At 40.2% G+C, this 19,438-nt stretch overlaps 1 protein-coding gene across 1 annotated transcript in view; it reads left to right on the forward strand.

Annotated features, from left to right (window-relative positions):
- Positions 1-19,438, forward strand: part of LOC308111673 (transmembrane protein 132C) — a gene marked incomplete at its 3' end in the record, with an annotated part of 313,423 nt that overhangs the window by 244,503 nt on the left and 49,482 nt on the right. Inside the window, exon 6 of the mRNA XM_080466658.1 lies at positions 15,218-15,361. Within this exon, the coding sequence (XP_080322784.1) occupies positions 15,218-15,361 (144 nt within the window). The remainder of the gene's footprint in view (positions 1-15,217; positions 15,362-19,438) is intronic.

The following is a 19,438-nucleotide window of genomic DNA, read 5'->3' on the forward strand; positions in this document are numbered from 1 at the left end:
TTCTGATTGAACTGCTTTCGTTTGGTGGATTAGTGGGTCTGTATTACCACATATTTATGGAACATGCCAGAGGCGGTGCTGGCTGTACATTTGGCTGATTTGGATGTTCGGACTGGGTGGGCTTCCTGGAAGAGTTCATTTTTGGTTGCGTGAGAGGTTTATCAAACTTTATTAGCAAATTGATAGGTCTTACAACTTTCTAAACTTATTTTTTACACGCCACCTTATTCATTGCGCTGTAAAAAAGAAATACTACATTTTAACCATGTGGCTCTATACATCGCAGCTCCGGGACATAAATGAAATGAGAGTATACGAGCACAATCAATACTCTTCCCCAAGAAATGTGTGAAAAGCCAACATGCACACAGATGCAGGAATAATCTTTGGACTCATACTGGGAGAAAAAACTGATTATTAAAGAAGTAAAATAAAGTAAAATAATTCCAAATGAAAGAAGGGAAATTCGGTTCCGGCTCACATTGTAATGATTAGTCTGAAGTCGTATAGATCACAAGGAACATTTCAGTGTTTGGCCCGAGTTTGGCCTGAAGTAATTACTCTGTCGAACTAATAGATTTGATTTGCTATCATGCAAATGCGCGCACGCACGCACACAAGTGTAGAAATGTGGCAGAGTCACACGCTCGAGTGCACACAGATACACGCACACACGCGTACACACCTACACACAACTACGTTAGAGCCAAATAAATGAGGCGGCACTCGTCAGGCCTAATAGTCTGGCAGTAATTAACATTGTCATAGTGATAATAGCCATTTATCCCTGATATATCACACACACACACACATACATGCAGACGCACACACACGCACACACACACACGGCCCAAAAACCTCTATCTTGTGGAGGCAGCTCGCCCAGCTGTCACCAACCCCCCCATTTTCTTCAGTGTTTGGACCTCATGATCCTTCGTTTTCCATTTACTCAGTAATTCCTTCTTCCGCTCTTCCTCTCAACTGCTTTTCTTTATCTCTCTTCCCACAATTCCTTATTATTTTTCATTTGAATACTTTTCAATCCATTCTTTCTTTTGCTTTTTGTCTCACATTGTGGATGAAGTTAGTATTGAACCAAGCGGTTTGTTATTTTCCTGGCATGGCTGCTGCCCACAAACTCACTTATATCCATACGGCTAAGACCGGCAAAGCTTTGATGGAGATGGCCGAGCGTCATTTAAAAAAAAAGAAAAAGGAGAATGAAAACGCCACCGTTGACAACAGGGTGGGGAGGTCTGCACCAAACAAATACATACAGTGGAAAGCGGGAGAACCATACGGACATTTCATCAAGAAAACAGTTTTCAGCTATGGAATGTTTACAGATATTCAACCTAAGCCCACAAACATACACCGGCAGACATTCTGGTGGGGAGTAGACGGATTTGTTTCATGAACGTTGGCTGATAAGCAGAAGGTGCCGCCTCACTGACGGTGAGTAATCGGCAAATAAGTGATAAGAGTGAGAGATAAGAGTGACGGGACATTCAGTTTGTCACACACAATGGCAGAAAATGCCATTTTTTTCATCTAATAGAAAAGTGATGAAGAGGCAAGAATATTCTGCTTCTAAGTTTCCAATTGAATTCCATTTGAGCTAAAATAATAAAAAAATTGTGCGTTTTCGTTTCAGGAATGTTTCGCGTAATGAAAACGATGTGCAATATCACAAAAACAACAGAAATGCTGAAAATGAAGTAGTAGTAGTAGGGCCACTAGTGAGAAGAGTATGCCGTAAACATTGACACTCCTGTCAATTGTATTTCGTATCGGTTCTTTGTAAGAAGAAGAAGAAGAAAAAAAAAGTGTCTCCACGTGTGATCCATTTGGCGGTGGAGTAAATGTAGACTCCCTTGGAGAAGTATGGCTAAAATCAAGAGTGAACGACACACACCACATTCATTGTTTTTAATGAATCTGTATCACCCATGTGCAGCGCCAAAGATTTTGAACGTCATCGAAGCATCTACAGCTTTTGGTGTCACCTCAGTGCAAAACATAAATCTGAGCTGGAGTTTAAAAAAAGAAAAACAAATATTGTTTAAACATAAGTAAGTGTATTTATTGATTCCTTCATCTACCAATATCAATTTGAGTTGCTTCTCCCACACTATATATAGTATAATTATGATTAATGAATAACGAATAATAGTTTAAAATATGTTGTGCAAAATTGAAAAACGTCTTGTTCGGCCTCCATAATACGTATGTTCTTTCCAATGTAGCTTTTAGCTATTTGAAAGCAAGGTGAATCATCAAAAATACTCCAGAGCGAGCCAAAGAACAATGAACTTTCCTCAAGCGACCCTTCTTTCAGGTGGCTGTTAGCCGCAGAACATTGCTTGACCTCGGGGTTCTCCACCCTGTGGACATGCTGGCCCCCCATCTGCTTGCAGGCAGAGCGCTGACTGAGCATTACTCCCTCATACGATCCCATTTCTAAATTTGTCTCCATTTATGTAATTGCAGTATCAAAACATCTGATCTTTTGCTTTGGTAACAGTTGCCATGGCAACAGTTTGAGGCCGCTGTTGTGCCTGGCTGACATCTAATCATACCAACCGGTATTATTGGCTATCTGGGGGAGTGGTGGTTGGATGATGTTCCATCAGCTCTCCGTCTGCATCAACATGCATTTTCTCTTTCACCAAGACAAACAAATGCAACCAGACACTGTAATTCACGTCCAGAGACGTGGCCGGCGTTAACAGCTGTAAGGAATTGATGTGATATTGATGATACAACAGTTTGCACGTCAGGAGAGCCACTTTCTAATTATTTCTGTAAACAGTATTGACTTTTGTGGCACTGGGCAGCCGCTCTGCTGAATCACAATATCAGCTGAAGTTGAGGTTCATTTACTTCAGCAAGGCGCACTTACAAAAACAAGCTATTTCCAGGACGACTCACCAAGACTATCTCCAAAACGGCTGAGAGGGCTTGTATTAGGAAATAACAAAAAAGATAAGTGTTATATTTTAGGAGCCTGTAGTGCTCGGTGTAAACCCAACAGCGCATGTGCAAGGGCACTTTTGCCATTTTGTCCAAAAAGTAGAAAAATCAAAGTGACAGCCGGAGTTTGGGAGTGAGAACGACTGCTGTTTAACAAATAGACTGTTTCTGTGTAACAGCAGAACCGAGGCCCCGTTTCCTCAGGAACGTTTTTAAGTGGAAAAAAAGGAACAGAGTTTTGGGTGTGTTTACATGACAACGGTGCCAAGTGTTTATTTTACGTTGAACCAATAGTAGTGTTTCTGCTTTTACTTTGAATCAACTCAGAATGTGTCGTAAAGTGGAAGTAACTGTCGTAACTCAGAAATACCGCGAACGTTGATGGGAAGAGAAACGTACGCTCTTCACAAGGTGAAAAGTTACAGTTAGGGTGGAGTTTATTGGTTGCTTACGGTTCATTAGCACCCGGTTGATATGGGAACAAGGTTGGTATCGAGTTTGTTAAGTAAATGTGTGTTTTGCTATACTTCACAGACTTTATGTTTATCTGCTTTGTGTTCCAGTAACTTTTTCACCCACTCGAGAGTGCTATTGCATTTCAGTAAAACTAGCACACGGCGATTTCAAGGTTTGAGTTAAAACTACCGAGTCCCACGAAAACACTCTGGAGGAAACATTGACCAGGAGTAACGTTTCAGACAAGTTGCATTTTCCCAGGTTTCCACAAAGATGGACTCGGAGTGTTTTCAAAAAATTGCATTTTCCCCCGGTTTCCACAGAGCTGTGTCGGAACATTTTCAAAAAGTTCCACCTTCAGTGGCTCTGTGCACTGTTATGTAAACAGACATCGAAAACTCAACAAATGGTTTCCATATTCGCTTGAACGATGTCATGTAAACAGAGCCTAATTGCATATATATATATCACAGACCACAGGTAATAAAACATGAAGCATAAATAATGAATTTAACACTGAGGATCAGAAACATAAGGAACCATCATAAGGTATAAAAACCCTGTGAGACACCGACATTAAGCTGAGTCATGTTGTTGATAAATTCTGCAGACAAACCTACCAAAACCAAACCCATCTCAACATAAGACACAAGTATTTCTGTATGTTTTCAGTAATTGTAAACTTCCCATTGAACTGTGAAGGATTTAGAAAGTGATCAAAAATGATAATTAGCCAGATCAAGAGCTCAACATGTCACTGCTGCATGTCAAACACAAGTAGCAAATGACAATATGTCAGGACACGCGGGACGCATGTCCAGTTAAACCTGAAATACTCTCAATGCATGCTACCACACCCACACACACACACACACACACACACACACACACACACACACACACACACACACACACACACACACACACACACACACACACACACACACACACACACACACACACACACACACACGACAGGCAGAGTGCGACACACTTGACATGTTTAATGGGTCTGTAGTAAATTGCAGCTGAGTGCCGTCAACCAATTTCCCTTTCACAGCTGAGCCTTGAGTCAAAATCGCACGCACACACACACACACACACACACACACACACACACACACACACACACACACACACACACACACACACACACACACACACACACACACACACACACTCACACTGTTCGCAGGGCTATGTTGGCACATGGAAAAGGCTGTAAACTTTCGGACTCGACAGACGACAGAAAGACCAGGTGGAAAATGACATTTTAATTTGAAAAGAAAAGTGGAAACAAATGTGCTGAGTAAGCTATTAGAAGAACAGTGTCTTCATCTGTAGATCTGCAGCGTCTTCGTGTATTTGTCCATTTCACACAAAGCTGTTCTTGTTCAAACCACAAGCAATAAGAGATGTTTTTTGATTTGTTGATTTGCGTTTATTGAACACCTCGTCCGTTGAGCTCTGTATAAGCTAAAGGGTCGTTGTGCTGCAGAACCACCAAACTTGAAACCGCCTCAGTTACTACGGGAAGTCGGCCGTGACGATGCAATTGGAGCAGTACCATGTTGAACATCTGATTTACACACATGCACATCTCTGCTGACTTTATGGTTTAATTAATCCCATATACGTATAAAGCATTAAACAATGCACACGGCTGCGCGGCCAGCGAGTTCCTTCCTCTGGCCTTCTGCTCTTGGCCTCTGGGTGCAGATGTGTGGATGCACATTACGTTACCTTTCTGTCTTGTGCAGTCTCCAGTCACGTAAATACACAAGAAGAACAAAGAAGCTACACGGCCTTATGAATGCAGCAATTTGCAGTTTGCTGTTGGACAAACCTGCTCAGACAATCAGTCCATTAGACTGGCATTGAGCTTCACTTAACCAAAATACTTGTTTTGTTCGGTTTCCACTCTTGATTTTTGTTCACTCTGATACCGTTTTTCTGCTTTTTTTTATAACTATTGATCACATTTTTTCCGCTGCTCTGACGGTTTCGGGTTTTAACATCGAAGCATATACTGCAGTGAGCTAAGAGACCGATAGCAACACGGGAAATAGCTCCATTGGGGTTATTGATCAACGCCTATTAAGTGCAACTCAACTCGCTACCGCAACTGATGCGACCCTTCCTGTGTTGCACACACTGGGATGATTACATAATGGCACATGGACAAAGTTTGGATACAATCACTGGATTGGTACCAGAGGCTACTTTCTGATTAACGCAAAACAAAACAGAAAAAAGCCAATTACCACCATTTGCAATCCGGCTAATTGGTGACAATGTCAATAGATGTGGTGGATTTAGTGCATTTTAAATGCATGTCTGCATGCCAATGTCAGGTATAACCCGGGGTGCTTAGGAAGATTAAATGATTTCTTGTCGGGCTAAAGTGTCTACTTCCTGTGTTTATTTATCCATACATTAGGTAATTGCATGTTAACACATGTGTCTCTAAATAAGGGTGCTGCAGTTAATGATTTAATGCTTAAATTGCTTGGTGAAAGTGCATTGAGGATGTAACCGGATTGCCTGTGTTTTGCTAATTGGAACAGCTTAAAAAGGTTTGATTGGACTTTTTAAGATTCATGCCGAATTGTCGGGGCTCCAGTCGCATCTGATTTTACATTTATGCTCATAAACAACAGCTGTTTTTGTGAAGACCTGGTTAATACAGGTTTTTCTTATAAAATACTGCCAGGACTTGTTTTATTCACTGTCCTCTGTTCAGAAAATGTTCAACCTTGACATAAAATACACCGAAAGTAAGGGTGAGCGATATGGCAAAAATATCATATCACAATGTTTTTTGTAATGAAATCAGGATTTTAACACAATTCTTTTTTTACATAGAATTTCCCGATGTATAACTTGGCCCCAATGGGTAGAAATAAGATCATTTAGGCCAAAGAACCTTTCTGAATATGTTTTAAATCATATAGGTTACAGAACTGATGCAGAAATTTGAATATTAAAATATCAGTATCAAATATTTTCAACCTACAATGTCTGTATAGCGAGTTGCAAAAGCAAACTGAAAGTGGCCATTTTTAGCCTTGAACAAGCTCAGTGAGTTTTCAAAGACAAGGTTAATAATTGACATCAGTTTAGAAATCATGGAAATCAGGTTGCACATGTGTGAAGATTAATGCTGGCATATAGTGTACTATTTTGATTAGTCACCTTTACAAAAAGGGATCACTCGTAAGGACCGTGCTTTCGTGGAATGAGCAACACAGTTAATCGTGTGGGTAGCGCCCCACAAAAATGTGCTAAAATCCCCGGCAATATTCTCCTGTTGGTATTCACTCTTGTTAAGAGTTGCTGGGTGGATTGGATGATTGCACTCTCCCACAGCAACAAGGGGGAAAAAACAACACATACTGTATTGGACATTTTATTGACTTTATTCATTTTACACTGTCAGGGACCTCACCAGCGTCTGGAAGCTCCGTACAAAGCCACAACAGCTTGGGTTGAGTTTATATATATATATTCCAGACACATAAAAATATGTATGTATATACATTTGAGAATCATCCTGCTACATGAATCTTATGTAAAAGAGAAAACTAAATTTGCGTGTGTGTGTGTGTGTGTGTGTGTGTGTGTGTGTGTGTGTGTGTTTCACATAGTGGAATGATTGCATAATTAACAAGGTCTGGATTACACCATTAGCAGCTCGGCTAATTGGTGACTATGTCAATAAAAAGTGCATCAGGCCACATCTGCAAAGCCGTGTCAGTTCTAACCAAAGGTAGTTAAGCAGATCAAATGATTTACTTTTGTCTTCTTCCTGTGTTTATTGAGCCATTCATTATGTAATTGCATGTTAACACGTGAGTGTCTAAACAGGCTGTGGGCTGCAGTTAATGATTTCAGGCCTAAATTGTCAGTCTGTTGAATTTACAATACATTGCAAAGCCAATGGAAGGTGTTTATATCTCATACATTTTTTTAAAATAAACATGCTGAGATGGCGTTTTAGTGTCAGTAAGTAATGAGCCATATAATCCAGTCATTGATATAAAACTGCAAAACTGGTTAAGAAATAAACCACATAACATTATTTGTATTATTTTCTCAAACAAGGCTTTTTTTTTTCATGATGTTTTTTTTTAAAAGTCATTACAATTGTGGGACAAGGGAATTTGCAGGAATTTCATACCAAGGATGGATGAAGATTTAAAAATTATGAGGTTGAAGTGGAAAAATATTTTAATGCAAACAGGAAGTGGCAAATGTTTTGAAAAAAAGAAGGGGGTTTGGTCTATTTTTTTATTTCAAGAAACAAATATAAATGTCTTACAAATCTGTGATGATATCAGTTAGTTAATTATCTCAGGTCTTGTTTACTCAACAATGTTTTTTGTGATTTGGTTTAAAAAAAAGTTTCATGTTTACACGTTTTGACAGCATTTTGGCAGAAAATGATGTAGTGAGCGTGCCAGGCCACTAGTGGGTGCTGCTGTTTGTTTCTGTAAATGAAACCACACACGCATGCGCAGAGAACAACACGCTATAAACATTAACAATGGGAGTACGGTGGACATTCGCGTGGACAGACGACCAAGACGATAAACTGAACAGAAACAAATAATCAATATGTTCCTTCATGTCATATTTATCTAAACAAACTTTGTGCGACCTTTAAAATAACTTAAAATCTTCCCACGGTCCATTTAAGACAAAACGATTTGTTGCCCCACCTGCTTCTTCAAAAATCACACATTTGAAACCCGGAGTTGCAGATGAAACAATAAGAGTTTTGTCCACGAGCCCCACAAGCATTTGTATCCTCACACTGCGGTGAAAAGGTCACAATAAGAGCAGAGGCAGACTCGTTCAGAGTTGTATATGTTCCAAGCAATTTCCCCCAAATGAGAAACTCGACAATTTGAGGAATGAACAGAGAGGCAGATCGGGTAGATACCTTCCCTGTGCGAGTGCGTTAATGTCGCTGCACATTTACCGGGAACACAGACACAGATTAGATGGCAGTGCTTCAGAAGAGGCTCCTGCGTGTGTGTGCGTGTGTGTGTGTGCGTGTGTGTGTGTGTGTGTGTGTGTGTGTGTGTGTGTGTGTGTGTGTGTGTGTGTGTGTGTGTGTGTGTGTGTGTGTGTGTGTGTGTGAGAGAGAGAGAGACTGAAAAAGAGTGATAGACTGACGGAGACACAAGGAGAGACAGAAAGAGAACTGCTTACATACTCTTATTGTAAGTTGGAATTGAATTTGCACAGAAGAGCAAAAAAGCTCAGATTTTTTTCACTGTGTCAACTCTTTCGTGTGTGTGTGTGTGTGTGTGTGTGTGTGTGTGTGTGTGTGTGTGTGTGTGTGTGTGTGTGTGTGTGTGTGTGTGTGTGTGTGTGTGTGTCTGGTGGGTGGTCTCGCTCTAGTTGCTACACTTGGCGCTGCACACGCACTTTACCGTACACACTCTCTCACACACACACACACACACACACACACACACACACACACACACACACACACACGCATGGATGAGCTCCGCCGAGGAGGGAAGCTGTTTCCTCGACTTCATATCTCTTTGCATCATGCACACGGACATGGACACGTTTGTCGATGCGTAACAAGTCACACGCATTCATGCGCTCGTCATTCCTGCACACGTGCACAGCTACGCACAGGTGTGTGCAGAGACTTACAGCAACTCTTGGAAATAAAATGCATTCATTCATACAAACGGAGGTTTGCAAGACACAAAAAGCCACCCACACGCACACACGTGCACACACACACGCGCACACACACACGCGCACACACGCCTCCTCTGAGCTTATCCCAGTGCAGTGCGGAGCAGCTTTTGAAGGCAGCAGGGAGCCAGCTGTTGACGAGCCACTTAATAATTCCCTTGGACAGGCGTGAAATTCCTTCCTTTTCTTTCTCTGTCTGTTTCTCTGTCTCCTTTACTCTGCCTCTAATATTCCCTTTCCTGCTCTGTTTCTGTCACTTTTTTTTTTTTTTTTTTCTTGTCCAGTCTCACCACCTCTGCGCTCCAGACTGAACCCAGAGCTGGTATTAACATCCAGGTTATCAAAGCATTTGGAATGGTTCAGTCCGCTATGGACGTCCAAATGAGGCAGCTGTCACAGGTTAATGTCTGGCTGCCAGCGTAAGCGAGCAGCGCACACAGCAGTGTTGTTCCATACTGCCATTTGCCTAATTGCCAAGTGAAGTCCCGAGATTTCTTGATTCTTTTTTTTTTTCTTGTTGTGAACTGTAAACGTAGTTGTTTTTTTGTTTTTTTTATCCCCATTGCTCGATATCAGGCCCCAAACTAGATGGTACAGTTGAGGTCATGATTTAAGTTTGTTATTAAAAGTAAAGTTTTGCGTTTAATGTCTCTGACACCAGTCAGCCATAAAATTACGACCACTGAAATGTAACGTGAATATCACATCATTTCTTGTTGTTGGATATATTAGTCAGAAAGTGAACATTTTATCAAAGGTTGGGAGGATGGCAAGTGTATGGACTAGTAAGTGAGGCTCCACCCAAAACTTGCCTAGCATTGTGGGTGTCTGTTCACACAACGGTGCTCAAAGCCACTTAAAACGGAACTTTTCGAAAACGCCGTGACTGAGTGACACAATGACCGAAAGACTCCCAGATATCAATCCGGTCATGCATCAGTGAGACGTGCCGGACAAACAAGTCCAATCCGCGAAGACTTGTCCAACGTGGCGTGTCAAACATGCTGCACGTAATCCAAAACCTGCCGGTAGGAGGGTTCGATCCAGCCTGCAGGGTGGGAGTCAGACTGTTCTTCAAAAGTACAGTGGACCAGAACTGAACCACCGGAGAGATTTCGCTGTCTAATTTGGGAGGGATGAGGGATCAGAAGAGGGCGAGTGCATGAAAACATGCTAAAGGCTGCAGAAATTCAGTGTTTGAAGAAGCGAATGGCTTTTCAACACATCCGCCTGAAGGGAAACACTGTTGGATTACAGGGAAATTTCGAAAATGCTGACCATACAGTTTGTAGAACTTGTGTGTGATTTGATCAGTTGTGTGTTATCGGTGCTAAAACCGAGGGGAATGTTTGGAGATGATACCTTAGAGATGAAATTGTGCTGTTTGTGGCTCTTGAATTTCAGTTTGAGAGCTATAAATGAAAAGGGTCTCCTGCTCACATCGATGTACTTTGTAATACAGAACACCTTTAGAGTCCTTAGCGCCATGGATTAGAGGTACTTTAGAAAGTACCTTTGTCTCGTCTTTGAAATGAACCCTGTTCTCTTGTTTTTGATCAAATCCAAGTGATGGCAGGATCAATATGAAAATATCCCGACGTCCTTCACAAATGAGATTGTTTCATTGTGTTAAAATGGGGTTATTTCATTTGTGTGTGTGTTTATATCAGGCAGAGACATTTTCTTTCATTATTAAATGTTGACTTTATGATATTTACTCGCCAGGCTACTTGCAGGTTTGTTATGATCATTGTAATGTAACTACAACTTTAAAAAAATTTTGATAAAAGCCCATGCAGTCACGCTCAGGTATTTTTCATTTGTGGAGTATTTCAGCGCTAAAAATAAACGTGTGGGAGGACAGTATGTGTCTTCAAAAGAAGTTCAATGTAATTTGAAGCGCACCAAGTGTGTATTTTTTGTTTTTCTTCTTGTTTGCAGGTTATTTTAATAATAATCTTTGAAGTAATCTATTTCTGAGTTTTCCTTTGTGGACACGTCTATGCTTTTAACTGTTTGGCAGAGACCGTTGGCGTTGGTACGCAGACATATGGACGAGTTCGCTCAAGTTTTGACTCCCAGCTTTTATTAGACGGCCACCAGTGCCTCCGTGCACGACATACTGGATGTATGGAGACGCTAACAAGTTGCCAGCACATCATGAAGCACCTTCATCCTTTGATCCATGAGAGAAAATCCTGCATGCAAATGAGAAGAAAAACACTTAAATGCCCACTTGGTGGCATTTAAATTCCATTTAACCCCACCTGGCTCAGGTATAAGCATGATCTTATCTATTGTGCTATGGCTTCCTGCCTCCAGGGGGATGCGCATAGGAGATACACATATAGGGTAATATACCGGCGGAGAAAGAGCGGCTTCCTTAGAAATAACCACGTTATCTCTGCTTCCTCTCCATGTACCTTTACTTTTCTTGTATCCTTCGTCATCTTCCTCACCTGCTCTGTCCTTTTATCTTCTTCATGGTTTTAATCCCGTGCTCATTCTCCTCCCTTTTCTCTTCCTCACCTTTTTCTCAACCTCAACTGGTAGAACCACGTCTATGTATAGACTTGATTGGTAACATAAACTCCTTTCAGTATTTAATGACTTTTGATGGTCGTGTTTGAAGTGCTAAATAGATGGCACCTTGTTGGTGTGACCAGTTCGTAGATCAGCTCCATGCATCTTTCACTCTCACAGGCAGTAAAGATGCTTGATCCAAATGCCTTCAATGGGTTTCGGGAAGGAGTACCAGTAGAAAACCTGCACATGTAGGAGGAAAATATCCAAATTTCAAAAGTTTACACTTTTCCTCACAGTTGTATTATGCAAATATCTGCATTTCCTACTCCTTTCACCATCTTAACAATTTAACCACTTCACAACTGATTCTTAATTTTGTGCATCAATGCATGGGTGCCCATCATCTAGCAGCATGTCTGCTTCAACAGAAAGCACAGAAACTCTGAGAGAGGATAATCCCTGTGTGTATTCATCGGTGCATTTCATGCACAGTCGACGTGAAAGTACAAAGGCAATGTGAGCGACCGACGAACGGGAGACTTGGCCTGGAAGAAAAGGTGCTTAATGAATGCGATGTGACAGCGCCGATTATAGTGGCGTAAAGTGAATCAGATAACATTGATGATGTATTGGATTAATTCTCCCTTCATGGTCTTGCAGAAGAGAAATGCTCCAGAACCAAGCAGAACAAATGTCCTTCATCATGTACATTATGTTTTCCTCTTGAAATGCTTGAATCGTTGCCGTCTGTCTGTCTGTTGAAGTGAATGATGTATACCTTGGCCACTTTTTCAGTGCAACAAATTTAATGCAATTACAGTTTTTCTTTAGTTTTTTGCTCATCCTCATCACATCATTTCGAGGCAACATGATAAAGTAGCTCACATACCTTTTCCCCTTAACCTGATGGGTTTCAGGAAGACATTGTGGACCTAAACTCTGCAGGCGTATGCAAAAACAAAGAGGCACAAAAATATGCATGAAAACAAAATCAGAACAAGGTGATCACAAAGGGCGTCAGGTCACTAATGACAATATGCAGATGACACTATATTAGCCTCACAATTTAACAGCGCATGCTTTTGTTCACCCCATCCACTATATACATTTTCTTTTATCATCAAACTGCACAAAACTTGAGAAAAATACTTTTCTTTTTTTCAAAGAAATGCAATCTTTAGTATTATTGCATTATAGGTTGCAGTTATTATATAACTTATTATATTATTGGCAAAATGTTATTACAATACTGAATCCAATTTCTTATTACACACTTGGCAAGTTATTACATTACTGAATTCATTACATTGAAAAAGGACAAAAGTATTACTTTATTGGCAGGTATTAGAGATTGAAAGTGATAAAAGTAATGTTACTCATCAAAAACAATTTCAAGATAAGACAGAAGATGGCGCTCGTTGGATACTAGAACATTATATTCAGTCCTCCTGTGCTCTTGTCATATTTAGTACAGCCACTAGAGGTCAGAATATACATCTTATGCACTTGAGTATACACACTGAGAAGTGAGAAGCACTGTTGGATTTGTGGGAAAGTTTGTGAAAAACCTAATTCATGAGACAAAATACATCAAAGTAATGTTGTACATTTAAAGATATGAAATAAATCACCTGTGGCTTTGTTTGTAATGAAAGAAGTCAACTACCTCTTTGGAAAAAGATCTAAAAACACACACACACACACACACACACACACACACACACACACACACACACACACACACACACACACACACACACACACACACACACACTTATTTCCCATTGACAAACAGGAGTCCTAGCAAAACACCCTGCAATCAGGCTTGTGTGTGTGTTGGCAGTGATAAATGCCCCCTTGGAAACTCAATGCCAAATAATCAAGATTGACGCCGGCACACAGCGTACCCATGTGTGTGTGTGTGTGTGTGTGTGTGTGTGTGTGTGTGTGTGTGTGTGTGTGTGTGTGTGTGTGTGTGTGTGTGTGTGTGTGTGTGCTGGTTTGTTTGTGCTATTTTTGTTAGAAGGATCTAATCAAATGTAATCACGCTGATTACAATAATCGTGAGGTTTATAATCACCTCCTTTTTTCTTTTTTTCTTTTTTTTCACCTCCACCATCTCTCACTCTCTTCTCCTGTCTTTCTCTAAATGTCACATGATCTCTCTCGTTTGTTCATTCCTGTCTCTTACTCGGCACCATTCCCCATGTCATCTTCTTTTTTCTTTTTTTCTTTTTCTTTCTGTGTTTTGGGAATAATTGCTCCCAAGTATATGTGGCAGCAGATGATGGCTAAATTTCTATGTTGGTGACACATTGTCTGCATGTTTTCTAATCAGAAACAACATTGGGCTGTGTCTCAGATGTCAGGTTTAAAAAAAATATGGCTTTAACAATAATTCTCTATATCAAATGACCAAAAACAACAATATTAAATGTGTACCACATTTAAAATAATACAGATTGATTGATTGATTGATTGATTGATTGATTGATTGATTGATTGAACCTTTGCATTTTATGAGGTTCGTATCTAATGTTAAAGTTCAGATTAAGCATAAAAAAAAAGAAAAAGTATGCTCAGAATCATTTTCTATTGAATAATATTGTTTTGTTTTGACAATGGAATCCATGCAGCCGAACGACCGACCAAATCATCTTCATTCCTACATCCCTTCTGACATGGAACTCACAGTATTTTATAGATGACTGACAAAGACACCTGCACACACAAGTACGTATATTTGAGCCTAAGGACATGCACGCACACACGCAAAACAAAGTTTAGCGATTAATGGATTAAAATAATGTATGAAAGTGTAGTTAAAATACTATGGTTTCGTTCACACTGCAGGCAAATGCGACCCAATTCCCATTTTCTACTCACGCTGACCCATATTCGATCTGTTTCGTGACAGTGTGAATGTTGTAAATCAGTTTTTTTGCACACCAGACCCGGGCCTTGATCCTGTCTCGTACCAAATCAGAAATGTATCTGATGCCTTTCAATGTGACCGCCGTTTGATCGGTCAAGTCGCAGGTATCCACATCATTGATGTGAAGCGTCGCCGCCAAAATGTGTGAAGAAAACAATGTAAGAAAGGGACACGGTAGACGCAGGTGGCAGGATTAATCTTTGGGAGAACACTGCAGTCTGATGGAGGTCGCATTTGAAATGTAGTGTGAATGCTCACGCAGAGAAATCGGATCTCAGCAAGGAATCGTAACTGAGCGACAAGGCCTGCAATGGTGACATGACACTTAGTCCAAAGCGATTCATGGCAACACACCTTTTCTTAGACCTTTACATCTGCAAGTAACACGTCACTACCCCTCCTCTTCTGACCTTTCCTCCATAGTGGACCTGGACACAAACTATCCTGACTCCTCCCCTCTAGGTTGCGCTACAAAGCCTCTGTTTCTTTCTCCAGGTTGATGACCAAAGTGTGCTTAGTATATTCCAGGAGTCACTATTGAAACCAGTGTTCACTCTGACTGAAATGAGACTTTAATTCTTCCGCTTTTGTCTCTTGAAGGACACCGAGGTGGTGAACACGGCCATTCTTACTGGTCGACACGTGGCGGTGCCCATCAAACTGGTCACAGTGGAGACCGATGGGCAGGTGAGGGAGGTGGACGACTCGGTCACCTGCAGCTCGACGGACGTCTACGTCATCAAGGTACAAAATCCATACAGACTTGAGCAAGTTAGAACTACAGGTACTTCTCAAAAAATTAGCATATTGTGATAAAGTTCATTATTTTACATAATGTAATGATAAAAATTAGACTTTCATATATTTTAGATTCATTACACACAACTGAAGTAGTTCAAGCCTTTTATTGATTTAATATAGATGATTTTGGCAAAAAAGTAAAGAAAAACCAAAAATCCCCATCTCAAAAAATTAGCATATTTCATCTGACCAATAAAAGAAAAGTGTTTTTAATACAAAAAAAAGTCAACCTTCAAATAATTATGTTCAGTTATGCATTCAATACTTGGTCGGGAATCCTTTTGCAGAAATGACTGCTTCAATGCGGCGTGGCATGGAGTCAATCAGCCGGTGGCACTGCTCGGGTGTTATGGAGGCCCAGGATGCTTTGATAGCGGCCTTAAGCTCATCCACAGTGTTGGGTCTGGTGTCTCTCAACTTCCTCTTCACAATATCCCACATATTCTCAATGGGGTTCAGGTCAGGAGAGTTGGCGGGCCAATCGAGCACAGTAATACCATGGTCAGTAAACCATTTGCCAGTGGTTTTGGCACTGTGAGCAGGTGCCAGGTCATGCTGAAAAAGGAAATCTTCATCTCCATAAAGCTTTTCAGCAGATGGAAGCATGAAGTGCTCCAAAATCTCCTGATAGCTAGCTGCATTGACCCTTCCCTTGATAAAACAAAGTGGACCAACACCAGCAGCTGACATGGCACCCCAGACCATCACTGACTGTGGGTACTTGACACTGGACTTCAGGCATTTTGGCATGTCCTTCTCCCCAGTCTTCCTCCAGACTCTGGAACCTTTATTTCCGAATGACATGCAAAATTTGCTTTCATCCGAAAAAAGTACTTTGGACCACTGAGCAACAGTCCAGTGCTGCTTCTCTGTAGCCCAGGTCAGGCGCTTCTGCCGCTGTTTCTTGTTCAAAAGTGGCTTGACCTGGGGAATGCGGCACCTGTAGCCCATTTCCTGCACGCTCTGGATGTTTCCACTCCAGACTCAGTCTACTGCTTCTGCAGGTCCCCCAAGGTCTGGAATCGGTCCTTCTCCACAATCTTCCTCAGGGTCCGGTCACCTCTACTGGTTGTGCAGCGTTTTCTGCCACACTTTTCTCTTCCCACAGACTTCCCACTGAGGTGCCTTGATACAGCACTCTGGGAACAGCCTATTCGCTCAGAAATTTCTTTTTGTGTCTTACCCTCTTGCTTGAGGGTGTCAATGTTGGCCTTCTGGACAGCAGTCAGGTCGGCAGTCTTACCCATGATTGCGGTTTTGAGTAATGAAACAGCTGGGAGGTTTTAAAAGCCTCAGGAATCTTTTGCAGGTGTTTAGAGTTAATTTGTTGATTCAAGGGTGGGTGTGGTGCTCCAGATGATTAGGTTAATATCTCATTTAGAGTACCTTTTCATGATATGCTAATTTTTTGAGATGGGGATTTTTGGTTTTTCCTTTACTTTTTTGCCAAAATCATCTATATTAAATCAATAAAAGGCTTGAACTACTTCAGTTGTGTGTAATGAATCTAACATATATGAAAGTCTAATTTTTATCATTACATTATGGAAAATAATGAACTTTATCACAATATGCTAATTTTTTGAGAAGTACCTGTATATACTAACGGAAAATACGTCATTCTCCCGTCGAGAGACACACTAATACGCAACACTGGAAGAGCCAGAACTACACTTTATTGTGAAACAGCTGATCAAATGAGCGCTCTTGCTGTCCACGGTGTATTTTTTAGTTGTGAACACTAAACCTGTTGATATATCTGCCCAGTGAACATGAACCTCAGTGAAAAATTGATTCAGGCAATTATTAAGAAATCTTGAGTCATGGCCTGCAAATTATGAAAAATAGAGATTGATAAATTGTTTCATGAGTGCTTTAAAAATCATAGAGTAAATGAGGTAGAAATTCTCATGATTTGATGTAGTTAACTGGGAATAATTAACACAGCAGGAGGTCTTCCTTTCTTTAATTGTCATTGTAATCTAAAATCTAAGAGGATTTGTGTCGCTCTCCGATTCACATGGTGCCAAAGAAAACAGCGAGCCACTCATCACATGATGCAGGCTTCAAATTCAATTAAAATTTAACCGAACTGCTAATATGTGCAGGGCTTGCAATTATCTGCTCATAAAAGAAAGATTTTTGTTGTTGTTTTGTTCTTTTTTCCCCCTTTTTAATTAACGAAGGAATGTTGATTATGTAAAGAAGCTGCCTGTATCATTAAAGATGGCCTCCAGACATGTTCCAAGATGTGTACAAAACAGCCGACTTTGAATAGTAACTTATTTCTGATGTTGTTTTTTTAAGGGAGATAAATAATTTATATTCTTAAAATCCTTATAATCAAATTGACTCTAACTTAGTTCCAGAATATGAGAATGTGATTCACAAATGTAATCAATGTGACCACTGATCTGTGGTTTTCAGTGGTTTCCATTCTTTTGTAGGTTTAGCTGGTCCAGGATCAGCCCCTCAAGTGTTCTTGCACATCATGTTTTTCAACTTTAATGAAGTAAAACGGTCACATATTCTAAAAGTAATAGGAGAAACAAAAAGTCTGAAATTCCAAAAGTTGCCCTCTAGTGGTTGTAAAAATATTGACATGTACAATGAAGAAAATAAGGACATAAAGATATGAAGGGACTAATGGTGCGTTCAAGGAACTGGGAACGTTTCATCATGTGCAGAAAGTCAAGCAGAACATTGAACATTGTTCTAGCAGAACATTACCATCACTCATTATCTGCCCACATATGGACAAAGTGAAACTTGTAAAGCAAAAGCAATCTATTGACCTCACTTCTGCACTAAAAGAAACATGTTTTTTTTAAAGTAAACTAATCACACATTTGAATTTGAATTATGTTGAGTGACCTCATATTAGCTTCTCGCTGCAAGTTTAACAGCATTCAAATGTGTAATTCCCACTCAGAAGTAGGACGTTTCCCTATTCCCTAACTGCACAAACACCAAAAGTCTGCAAAAGCAGAACGACCTCATGTATCCTGGTAAAGACAAGTGACATATGTTCATGTTTTTTTGTCAGGTATTGCCTGAAAAATGTTTAATTGGAATTCAGATCTGTGAGGACCGTATGTGTTTTGTATGGGAAGATGCCAGTATGTTAACTTTAAACTGGGATTCGGAAAGATCTAATGCAGGCCGCACCGGTGAAACCGTGCCTTACTAACCGTTAAATTTAAACTTTAAAGTTTTTCTTTGTCGTGACGTGGAGAACCAAACCAAACAATCACTACCGAAAATAACTACAATCTCAACATAAAGCCAATTTTAATCAAACCTCCTGGTGTAAAATACAATGGAATGTCCGAAAAGCTTCTCCTATAGCTGTTGCTTTATGGATGTTTTCACAAACTCATCCCGACATTGGCCGGATTGGAGCCTCTTGCTCAGTTTCGATCCACTGGTCTTTTGTTTGGAATTCATCCCTTACTGATCCTTTTTTTTTTTTTTGATGAAAAAAACTGAACAATTTGACACAAAACTAACAGACTTCTGAATGAAAAAATAAACTCACATAATCTGCCCCCTTTGTATCAAGTAATGGTTTTGCAATAAACATTAAAAACAAACAACAAACAGAAGGACGATGAAGTCTGAGAGGTCTGCACAGCCACTTTTGCTCGTATCAGAGTTTTCTTTCTTATTTTTTCTTTTTTTCTTTGTTTTTCTTTGCATTTAGATAATATGCTGGTTTTAATCACGTTTCTAAATCGTGCGTGTGATTTAGATTTTTTTTTGCTTCCTTGTCTACATTGTTTACAGAAATGGTTTTAATTTGCAATGGACTCAACTAAAAATAATCGCATAATAAAATCACATTAAAAGCATGAGATTTGGTAGAGTAATACAGTCTGCTGACTTTTTTTGTTAAAAATGAAAAGTATATCACGAAATATATATACATGAAATATAATATTCGATAATAGCGCAACAGTTTTTTGTACATCGAGTCTTTTATTTTTCTTCTTAGTTTTTGTTCACTGTGTAGAGTTGCTT

This window comes from Lipophrys pholis, assembly GCF_963383615.2.
Source record: "Lipophrys pholis genome assembly, chromosome: 7".
NCBI classification, from domain to species: Eukaryota; Metazoa; Chordata; class Actinopteri; order Blenniiformes; family Blenniidae; genus Lipophrys; species Lipophrys pholis.